This window comes from Cebus imitator, unplaced genomic scaffold, assembly GCF_001604975.1.
Source record: "Cebus imitator isolate Cc_AM_T3 unplaced genomic scaffold, Cebus_imitator-1.0 Scaffold13, whole genome shotgun sequence".
Classification (NCBI taxonomy): domain Eukaryota; kingdom Metazoa; phylum Chordata; class Mammalia; order Primates; family Cebidae; genus Cebus; species Cebus imitator.
Genome location: NW_016107328.1, coordinates 6258350 through 6270093, shown reverse-complemented (window position 1 = coordinate 6270093; position 11744 = coordinate 6258350). Strand labels below are relative to the sequence as shown.

The following is an 11744-nucleotide window of genomic DNA, read 5'->3' as shown; positions in this document are numbered from 1 at the left end:
TGTAAGAGAGGGTTGGAGATACATCCTGGGAAGGCAATGGAAGAAAGTACAGCCAAGACTCCTGGTCACCTGTTATAGCTTCGAAGCCACAGGAGAATAATTTGTGGAAAGAGAGGGGGCAATGGCTCAGCAGTGAATGGGCTGGTTGCTACAGGAGTTTTCCGTAATAGTGAATTACTACACAGGCCTTGGAGTCGGAAATGGGTTCAAATCTCAGTTCTGCAATTCTTGGATTTAAGATCCTATGCAAATCATTTGACTTCTCTGTGCTTTAATTTCCTCATCAGTAACTGGGACAATAATAGTCCTACTTCCAATAAGCAGATATGCAATAAAACAAACAACCACCACCAACAAGAAAAACCAAAAAAGCAAAAGAAAAGAAAAAAAAAAGAAAGTAAGTAATTGTGCATGTCTCAGATGAGACACCAGAACTATTGAGCTTTTTTTATCTGGAAGTCCCGGCTCTGAACTACAAGCAGTAAATCAATTTTTGATAGAGTTTTTCATCCATTATTTGCTCTATGTGAAACAAAAATACAATTCTAACTCCCAGTGACCAAAGATGAGGAATGTAAGTGATTCTCAGAGGTCACTTTGTCAGGGATTGGTAGAACAAGCATCAGAACTTGGGCTTCTGGAATGTTCTTTCAGTGTATGTTATGGTTTCCCATGTGCACTGCAGACACTTCTCTAATGCCAAAGGATGGAGGGCTGGAGTGGGGGTTGGGGAGAAGAACTGCTCTCAGATACTAATTACAACAGTCTCAGGTGTGAGAATAGGGTTAGTCTTATGGCTACCATGAACCTAACAAGTAGTTGTATTTCTTTCTTTGCTCTTGCCTGTAAGAATCTTAGGGTCAAATCCATGGCCCACTTCCAGATACTGTATGTGACTTTATGTTGCTTATTTTGTTGAGAAATCACACTCCTGGAATTCACCTTGCTTTGCCATCTTTATTCTCCCTTTGTCCTAATTTCTTATTATTTAAATTGTGTTAAATATGTTAGTCTGTTATAAAGTAAGTCATAAAAAAAAGATGAGGGCTGGGTGAGAAGGCCCACACCTGTAACCCCGGAACTTTGGGAGGCCAAGGTAGGAGGATCGCATGAGCCCAGGAATTCAAGACTAGCTTGGGCAACTTATGACCTTGTCTCTACAAAAATTAAGCCTGGGTAACACAGTAAAACTTTATAAAAATTTAAAACTTAGTTGGGTGTGGTATGACACACCTAAAGTCCCAAGTTACTTGGGAGGCTGAGATGGGAGGATCATTTGGGCCTGGGAGGTTAAGGCTACAGTGAGCCATGATTATGCCACTGTATTCCAGCCTAAGTGATGGAACGAGACATTATCTTAAAAAAAAAAAACAAAAAATATTTGTATGATTTTAAACAATCACATTTGCGGTAATTGTTATAGCAGCAATAGGAAACTGATACAGTCCCACCGTAGAATGCTAAGCCAAAAAAAAAAAAAAAAAAAGAGGTTCAATGAAATGCAACTTCAAAAATCATAAGCAACTTCAAAAATCATAAAGTCCCTACAAAACCCAAATCTGCCCATAGGACTATCTGTTTTGCTATCAAAAGCTTGCCTTACAAGTCTCCTGAGACAGATGGCTGGATTCATCACAGAAGCAGGACTTCAGTAATGTAATGCTGTGGCTATTTTGGGCACTGTGGACGTTGTGGTTTGGCAAAGAAGAAGCCTGGGGTGGCCCTCCCAGCCTGGGCAGTGTGGGAGCTGCACACCAGGGGGCCATGCTGCAGATGGTTAAGGAGGCACAGCCAGCAGAGCCTGTGCTGCTTGCCAGGCTAACCATGCTAAGTCAGCTTCATGGGCACAGAAACCACTGCTGTGAGGAGAAACAGCCAGTGGGCCTGCATTTTGCGAGCACAGGGTGGTGCATGGAGAGGGTGAGGAGGCCTGGCTCTCAGCCACACAGGCTGCAGGCGAATCCTGACCCCCCATGTACTAGCTATGAGAAAGTGTAAATCATGTTACCTTTCTGCATGTCAAAGTTGAGATAACAGTGATAATAGCATTTTCTCTCCGTGTGGCTGTGGTTAAGAATGAGGTACGTGAACACATGCAAAGTGCTCAACACAGTGCCTAGCACTTTGTGAGGGCGCTTACAAGTGATGGCCTTATAAAATATTACATATGTAGTTTTTGAGCCGAAGATTCTAAATAATGAAGAATTGTCATTTTCTTTTTTCTTACAAGCCATAAACCTGTATTAAGAATTTACGGGCCAGGCATGGTGACTCATGCATGTAGTCCCTGGCATTCTGGGAGGCCAAGGCAGGTGGATCAGTTAACTCAGGAGTTTGAGATCAGCCTGAGCAACACAGTAAAACCCGTCTGCACAAAAAATACAAAAATTAGCTGGGCGTGGTGGTGCACCCCTGTAGTCCCAGCTACTCAGGAGACTGAGGTGGGAAGACAGCTTGAGCCTGTGAGGTGGAGGGTGCAGTGAGCTATGATTGGGCCGCTGCATTCCAGCCTGGGCGACAGAACAAGACCCTGTCTCAAAAACAACAAAAAAAGAGTTTATGAATGGATGAAATGGAATTCCAGAGGGGGGAAGACAGGCTCTTTTTAATGAATGAAGTGTAGTCTTTTATGAAGTAGATGCGTAAGGTTACAATCTCTGGCCATCGTTCTCACAAATGTCTCGACATCAACTGCCTTGCTTATTTCTTCCAAGGCCAAATGAAAGATCTACTTTCTTCTTAAACCTCCTTCTACCTCTTTCTTAAAGGTCAGTGCAAGATTGGGCGGGGCTAATCATCAGCATAGAAAATAGCAGAGCCAAGACTTGTCAGTTACGGCTAATCTCCAGAGGAGTAGAATGTCAGAGGTGCCCCTGAGACCAGAAACACAAATGTAGGGGAACCAACCAAGGGTACAGGCTTCAGACTTGACAGCTGGCCCGATGGTGGTGGCTCATGACTGTAATCCCAGCACTTTGAGAGGCCGAGATGGGTGGATCACTTGAGGTCAGGAGTTTGAGACCAGCGACCAGCCTGGCCAACATGGTGAAACCCCACCTCTACTAAAAATAAAAAAATTTAGTTGGCGTGGTGGTGGGTGTCTGTAATCCCAGTTACTAGGGAGGACTGAGGCAGGAGAATTGCCTGAACCCATGAGGTGGAGGCTGCAGTGAGCTGAAACTATACCACTGCACTCCATCCTGGGCAACAGAGCGAGACTGTCTCAAACAAACAAACAGCCAAAAACAAAAACCAATGAAATCGACAGGTGGAACTTCCTCCTGGCTGAGGAAAGAGGCTGCTGTGCTGCAGGCAGGTCATGGGAGTGATGCCAGTGCTGCCCTATGAATGCCTAGTGAGACTAGTGGGTACAACAGAGTGGTGGTGTAAACCAGTGGCCTAAAACAGATTGGGACATGAGGCCTCGAGTCTTGCCTACTTTACAAGTTTGATTCCTTATTTAATGTTAGGCAAGCAATCAGGGTGAACCCATTCATCTATAAGAATGGAGAGCTGCTGACAATAACCATAACCCCCAAATCTCCCCTGTGAATCTGGAGAAAATCATAGGAACAGTAGGGAGAGGAGTATATCTGGCAGTTAGTTGACAGCTCACATCTTCTTAAGACTAGAAAAAACAATGGCCAAGACAGGGGTTTGAGACTTTTGGGGTTGTTGGGATGGGGTAAATATATTTTGCAGGTGAGCTGGATGTGACTCTTTGGGGGTCAGAGAGCAAGCTGTGGTAGGCTGAAAAATGGCCACCCAAAGATATCAAGTCTTGATCCCTGGAATTTGTAAATGTGACCTGACTAGGAAAAAGGGTCTTTGTAAATATAATTAAGGATCTTGAGACAAGGAGATTATCATAGGAAATTCAGGTGGGTCCTAAATACAATAACATGTACCCTTATGAGAGAGAATTAAGGATCTTGAGACAAGGAGATTATCATAGCAAATTCAGGTGGGTCCTAAATACAATCACATGTACCCTTATGAGAGAGAGGCAAAGGCAGTTTTGAGAACGCAGAGAGGTGGCGGCAGTGGGGAGATGACATGAAGGCAGAGGCTGCACCACTCCAGCTACACCGCTCCAAGGAATGCCTGGAGTCACCAGAGGCTGACAGAGCCAAGAAACAGATTCTTCCTACAGACCCTCTGGAGGGACCAAAGCCCTGCTGGATTTTGGACTTCTTGCTTCTAATACTGAGAGAATAAATTTGTTATTTTAAGACGTCCAGTTTGTGGTATGCGTTATAGGAGCCTCAGGAAACTAATGCGAGTTTCTCCCATCTCCAGCTCTACAGCAAAATGCTAGACTGAGAATAATGGCTAACCATTTATTGGGTGCTTCCTATATTTTGGTTGTTTTTTATATGTTCTTCTCACTGAATCCTCATGATAGCTCCATATGCAAAACAGACACTATTATTAGCCCCGTTTTATACTTGGAGAAACTTTGGGACTGAACAAGGGTATTTGCTGAAAATCACAAGGCTATCGAGCGGTAGAGATGGAATGAGAATCCAGACAGTATGACACCAGAGTCCACATCACAGCACTTTGCTCTGCAGAGAGAAGCAGTGCATACCCTCAGGAGTTCAGGAACTGGGAAAGACAGGCAAACAGCCACTGTGATACTTGCTACACCAGGAGGGACAAAGAGTAGGAGTGAGGAGTGGTGGATGGATTGCGGAAGGCCTTTTAGTAGATCCCAGGAGACTAGATCTTGAAAGATGGCTAAACATTAACATAAAGAAGTAGAGGGAAGAAGATTCTAGGCTGAAGGCATACTGTAAGTAAAGGCTCAGATCTCAGAGAAAAAAACAGAATTTTTGGGAATGTGGTGTACCCCAACATGGCAGACATGTTCAGCTTTAGGGGTGGAGAGGTAAGGCCTGGTGAGAGCTAAGGGGCTGTTCTTTCACTACCTGCTCATGCCTGGTATCTACCCCTCAGTTCTGATCTCTCACAGTTGAAGGCCCTGATCCTCATGGGCTGAGCAGAGACGGGAGGTTTAGAGGAACATAAGAGCACTAGAAATATGCATCCACAGATGGAAGCTGAAGGCATCAGAGAGGAAGGTTGCTTAGGAGGCTGATCCCCTAAGTGTCTCAATGATAACAGGTCTGGGCCCTGTCTTTGGCTTCTAGAATACAATGTCAGCAGGAGGTGGGGAGGGATAAAACCAAGCAGTGATAATACAACACAGACCACAGGCACCAGGATCAGAGCAACTATAACCTTTCTAAGGGGAAGTCCAGCTGTGTATGCACACACCAACACACGCTTATCACTGACCTGTGTCTGTAGGTAGTATATCTCACATACGTGCATGTACACCAACACATGCTTTCTAAAATCAAAATTTTTAAAAATTTTTAATTTTTTTTTTAAATTTGAAATTTTGATTTCAAAAATAAAAACTCTGTGGCTGAGGACAGATGATGATTTTTGTTCTTTAAGGCTGGTTGTAGATGAGAGGCTCTTAGCTGGTAAGAAACTGGCCGACAGAAGTGTCCACACATGGAAAAGGTTCTAATGCTCGCAGCTCACTGTTGGGCACTCTTACAAATTTTGTTTAATAAAAAATGTTCCCTGCGCCACTAATAATGGGAGGAAAAATGGCCAGCTGCTAGTCCTGCTCTTGAGTGATGTGAAAATCTAAAAAAGTGATGATTTTCAAGCCAGAAAAAAGAAATTTGGTAAATTTATTTGAGGAATGTTTGAGTCTACATAATGTGAATAAAGCTCTTTAAACCTTACAAGAAATAAAACCAACTGAACAAGAGGATTAAAATTTAGAGAAATTTGGAAAGGAGGTTAATTTGTGATATGAAAGTCTGCATGTGAAACTTGTGGCTTTCATGGAATGTTATTTGGGGGAATGGCCTTTTTGACAAAATCTAGGGATCCTGAAGGCCTTACACAGCAGCCTCTGAAAGTGTCAAGGACATCCTTAGTCTACATGTACCTATGTGCCAGCACATCTCAACTGTTCTTGCCTGGCTTGTGGCAACTAATTCATTAAAACCAAACTGCAATGTCTCCTCCTCTCTAAACCTTCCCTGGCTTTCCTCTAAAGTCTGACACTCAGTTTTCCAGCATTTCCACAGTGTTTAGACAACATGTCTATACTAATAGTAAAAAAACATGTGATCTAATGATTTACCCACGTGTTACCTGCATTAGACCATGAGCTCCATGAGCATATAGACTGAGAAGGCCCAAGCAAGGGGCACAGTAAGTGCCTCAGGTAAGCAAAGCAGGATCAGAGAATGATTGGCTAAACGTATACACATGCTTGCACACACATAACTTGGGGTGTCTGAGCCAGATGGTGAACAGGTGACAGTCTGCAAGGGGACAATATAACTTTACCCCAAAACTTGAAACACAAAAAATAAGAAGAAAGCCACAATGAAACTCCATGGCAGGAAGAGGCGAGGCACACAAACCAACACATTTATTCAGCAAAGCTTCTCTGAGTGTCTGTCATGGGCCAAGACCTTGTTTGGTGATGGGGTGACCCCTAAGTTGCTAGCAGGCTAGGAGTAAAGATGGAAATTATGTCCCTTGTAGATGGGAATTTGTCACGTGCAGTCAATGTCACTGAAGTGATTAACGAGCTGACTCTGGGCAAATTTATTCATTCTCAAGCGACTACCGAATATTCACTGTGTGTCAGGCATGGTTCCATTAAACACAGGCAAGAACAAGATGGATGAGGTTTTTGACTGTCATGGAGCTTACATTTTAGTGGGGCAGCTTACATTCTGTGATAAGGTGTTTTGGAGAAAACACGTAGGGAGGAAGCTGCATTGGACGAGGGTCAGGGAGATAGACATGTAAGCTGAGGGCTCAAGGATGAAAGGGAGGCAGCCTTTCAAAAAGCATGACGAGTTCCAGGGAGTGGGAGGACCCTCAGGAGGCAGAGGATGGTATATCCAAGAAGTGAAAGGCCAGCCCTGAAGACACTGGCAGGATAGGGTCTGGGAGATAAGTGCCTGATCATGCAGGGCCCATGGGCCTTGGTATAGGGAGTCTGCATTTATCTGAAGCTCAACAGGAAATCTTGAAAGAGTATTAAGGGGAAGAGTGTCCATGATCTGATTTTTGTTTTATTTTATTTATTTATTCTTGAGACAGAGTTTTGCTCCTGTTGCCCAGGCTGGAGTGCAATGACATGATCTTGGCTCATGGCAAACTCCACCTCTTGGGTTCAAGCAATTCTCTTGCCTCAGCCTCTAGAATAGCTGGGATTACAGGCATGCACCACCACACCTAGCTAATTTTTTGTATCTTTAGTAGAGACAGGGTTTCTCCATGTTAGTCAGACTGGTTTCAAACTCCCGACCTTAGATGATCCACCTGCCTCGGCCTCCCAAAGTGCTGGGATTATAGGTGCCAGCCACTGTGCCTGGCTGTGATTTATATTTTACAAGAAAACCATTCTGGCTGTTGTGAGGACAATGGATTACTTTGCTTTTCTGAGCCTCTGTTTCCTTATATATAAACAGACCTAATAATACCTACCTCACAGACTTGCTATTAGGATTGAATGAGATTTAGGAAGTGCTCAGCACCTTACAGTTTTTATGGCCAAAATATGTTTCTTGGCCTTAATAGACAGCTAGAATCATGTCATATATACCCGGGTCCTCACCCAGCATGTGTGGGCATTTTGGCACACTTTCTGAATGTGCTAACGGGCCACTGCCCAGTGGAGCCCCACACGCTATCTGGCCCCAGCAGCTTTGGCCCTGACTTTAGGATAACTTACCCCAAGGAACTGCGCCTTTGTTTGGGGGCCCATGAGGTAGTGGGCTGGGAGGATCGGATAGGGTTCTCTTGTGTCCGGGTGGTGGGGGAGGAGGCCTCTTCTTGGATAGGGTGGAGCTGCCACTAGAGGTCTGGGTGCTTAGAGGGAGTGTTGAAGGTGGGCCAGTTGGACCTAGAAAGGAAATTGAATGGGGGCAGGAAAGTTAATCCCAGTCTCACAGATACAAAATAGTTAGTATGCAATCACTTCCACACATCAAAATGTGGTATGATACACAGCAACAAAAGCAAAAGGCTGGATATGGCTAAGTCCATCAATCTAGTAACAAACAGGGTTTTAAAAATTTGTTGGTTAAAATGGCCGGGGGCAGTGGCTCACGCCTGCAATCTCAGCACTGTGGAAAGCTGAGGTGAGAGGACTGCTTGAGGCCAAGAGCTTGAGATCAGCCTGGGTAACATAGCAAGACCCCGTCTCTACCAAAAATTAAAAAAAATTAGCTGGGTGTGGTGGCGTGCGCTTGTAGTCTTAGCTACTTGGGAGGCTGAGGTAGGAGGATCGCTTGAGGTCAGGAGTTCGAGGATACACTGAGCTATGATTGTGCCACTGCACTCCAGCCTAGGCAACAGAGAGAAAAACAAATTTACAACAAAGGTAAGAAGAGTGTGCTTTAAGGAACAAAATGCCAGTCAATACAGAATGCTACTGGGTTTAGATCATTTAGGTACAATGAGAAAAATAAAATACACACACATCTTAAAACAATTAACTCCTTAGAATCATCACAAAATCTACTAAGGGAGAAATCACACACGACTACCAGCAAAATCAACAGAGAAAGAACAGGGTACACGCTAAGCTTTCACTGGGCCACAAGGTGAAAACGAAACAATTCATATAACAGAATTTTTCTCTCTACAATTTTTTCTTTTAGTCAGCAAACTGCCTGAAATTTTCCTTTTTTTTTTCTTTTTGAGACAGAGTCTACCTCTGTCTCCTGGCTGGAGTGCAGTGGCGCGATCTTGGCTCACTGCAATCTCTGCCTACTGGGTTCTGGCAATTCCCCTGCTTCAGCCTCCTGAACAGCTGGGACTACAGGTGCGTGCCACCACACCCAGCTAATTTTTGTATTTTTAGTAGAGACAGGGTTTCACCATGTTGGCCAGAATGGTCTCCATCTCCTGACCTCTTGATCTGCCCACCTTGGACTCCCAAAGTGCTGGGATTACAGGCATGAGCCACTGCGCCCAGCCTGAAGTTTTTCTTAAAACAAAACAAAACAAAACAAAATGGCTTTTCTAAATAATGAAGAAAGAACCAGATGTAAAGCATTACTGGGGGCGGGGGGGAGAGAAATCCAAAAACCCTTTTCTTCCGGGTCTGAATTGTTCTAGAAATTAAACCATCTATTTATATTGGAAGCCTGAACAACAGTTATATAAATTAGACAATGATTTTTATAGACTTAAAAAAAAAAGACTCAACTTTCTTCAGAACTAAAGGCAAGATAGTAGGAATAACAGTAATGTTCTTTATACACACAAAAATGGGGTTTGTTTTTAAAGGCTGTTAAGGGAGTACTGTATATTTGTTTTTAGTTTTGTTCACTCAAAGTGACACTGAAGTGGCTGGTGTGTGCCAGGTATTCCATGCTGGGTAGTTTCACCAGCATGGAATTAAGGTATATGGCTTAACTGTGTTCATGGCAAACTGCTTCTATAAATGTTAAGAAAAAAAAGCTAGGACCAGGCACAGTGGCTCTCACCTATAACCCCAGTACTCTGGGAGGCCAAGGTAGGCAGACCACTCGGGGTCAGGAATTCAAGACCGGACTGGCCAACATGGTGAAACCCCATCTCTACTAAAAATACAAAAATTAGATAGGCATAGTGGTGCACGCCTGTAGTCTCAGCTACTAGGGAAGCTGAGGCAGAAGAATTGCTTGAACACGGGAAGTGAAGTTTCCAGTGAGCCGAGATCCCGCCACTGCATTCCTGCCAGGGCATCGCAGTGAGACTCTATCTCAGAAAAAAAAAACAAAAACAAAACAAACAAACAAAAAAAAAACAGCTGCTAAGAACACTGCCTTACTGAATGTTTAACACAGATTAGTAGATACCTAGTGATCCAGGAAGGCTCCAAAAGAGCTTTTTACATTGTTTGTATTTAAAAAAAAAGTTTAATTGCTGCCGGCCTCCGTCCGTGGTAAACTAAGTTTTCATATTTCCCACTGTCAATTACTAGTCCCTACCAATACTGACTTAAACCATTATTTCTCTAAGATAGGCTAGTCCTGAAAGTAAATACTGTTAATCTCAGCAAATTATCATCTGCTTTAGGTTTAAATGGCCAGGCTATATAATTTATTTCTTTGTCCCACTAATGTGATACATAATGGAAGTCTGATGCTTACCCCAAATCAACACTTAATTAGGGAATCAGTCACTGCACTTTCAGAAACTATTTTTATAATAGAGATTATTATGGCCCTGCATCTTTATAATGCTTTGTAGTTTTCAAAATGTGTTTGTATATGCTATTCCTCAACTTTTTTTCCTAGATTTATCATTAAAAAAATTTTTTTTTTGAGACAAGGCCTTGCTTTGTTGCCTTGCCTGGAGTCCAGTGGCACGATCACAGCTCACTGCAGCCTTGATCTCCTGGGCTTAAGCAATCCCACCTCAGCCTCCTGAGTAGCTGGGACTACAGGCGTAGTACTAGGCGTAGACATCTGGCTAATTTTTTTTTTTTTTTTTTTTTTTTTTAGGTGGAATCTCACTTTGTTACTCAGGCTGGAGTGCAGTGGCGCAACCCTGGCTCACTGTAACCTCGCCACTCCCCCCAACCCTTCCAGTGATTCTCCTGCCTTAGCCTCCCAAATGGCTAGGGAGGCTGCCTGCCACCACACCTGGCTAATTTTTGTATTTTTGGCAGAAACAGAGTTTCACCATCTTGGCCAGGCTGGTCTTGAACTCCTGACTTCATGATCCACCTGCCTTGGCCTCCCAATGTGCTGAGATTATCGACATAAGCCACCACACCCGGCTGACATCTGGCTAATTTTAAAAACTTTTTTTATTTTTAAATTTTTTGTAGAGACAGAGCCTCAGTCTGTTGTCCAGGCTGGCACTGAACTCCTGAGCTCTAGCAACCCTCTCAAAGTGCTAGAATTACAGGCATGAGCCACCATGCCTGGTCCAAAAAAATTTTTTAAATGTTTATGGATACTAATAGTTGTACTCCTTGATTTTCACACCAACCCTGTGAAGTATGTGGGTCATGTAGTATTGTCCCCATTTTGCAGCCAAATCTCAGAGGCTTGGCAAGATTAAAGTCACAAGCCATGAGGGGCAGAGCTGGGATAAGGCAGGTGTCCAGGACTGGTGAGGCACTTGCCCCATCAAATGATGCTGCTAGTTCCTGAAAGCCAGGGCAGCATTTCCTGTGCTCAGCACATGAAGAAAACAACAAATGCTCAGTATCAGGAAGTGTAACTTTCCTTTTGGAAATAAATGGATAATAGATAACAGATAATGGTGAGGTTCTCTAGCAATTTTATCTTTATCGCCATCTAGGGACTTTCTGATGCAGATGCAGTTCCCTGCCTGGAAACAAAAAATGTCAGACAAAATGCTAATGGAGCCATGTCTCTGAGCAACGCTGTACCTCATATGTATGAAATTCTGGGAGAGATCAGACCAAAGAGGCATCCTGTAACCATAAATGATGCAAAATCCAACCCCCTGAATAATTTCAAAAATTAAAGAACTAGTGTATCCCATGCTGTTATATATTGCTGTTTATAATCTCTAATTATTTAAATCTTTGTTTATTGTTACCTGACTCTCTCACCAGACAGGGAGAGTCCTAGTCTATTAGAGCCGTGCTTTTCTTTGGTTTGGTGTACAGTGTAAATACTTATTGAATAAATGGATAACTAAGCCACTTCTATCTTTTTAGGTCA

At 43.4% G+C, this 11744-nt stretch overlaps 1 protein-coding gene across 4 annotated transcripts in view; it reads right to left on the bottom strand.

The window, feature by feature from the left end:
- The window catches only part of ASAP1 (ArfGAP with SH3 domain, ankyrin repeat and PH domain 1), a 407759-nt gene that overhangs the window by 39178 nt on the left and 356837 nt on the right, over nt 1-11744 (bottom strand). For 2 of the 4 annotated variants that reach the window (XM_017499197.2, XM_017499185.2), the window contains one exon: nt 7784-7954. The exons of the other annotated variants lie outside the window; for them this stretch is intronic. In XM_017499197.2, coding sequence (XP_017354686.1) covers nt 7784-7954 — 171 coding nt within the window. The remainder of the gene's footprint in view (nt 1-7783; nt 7955-11744) is intronic. 4 annotated transcript variants of the gene reach the window in all.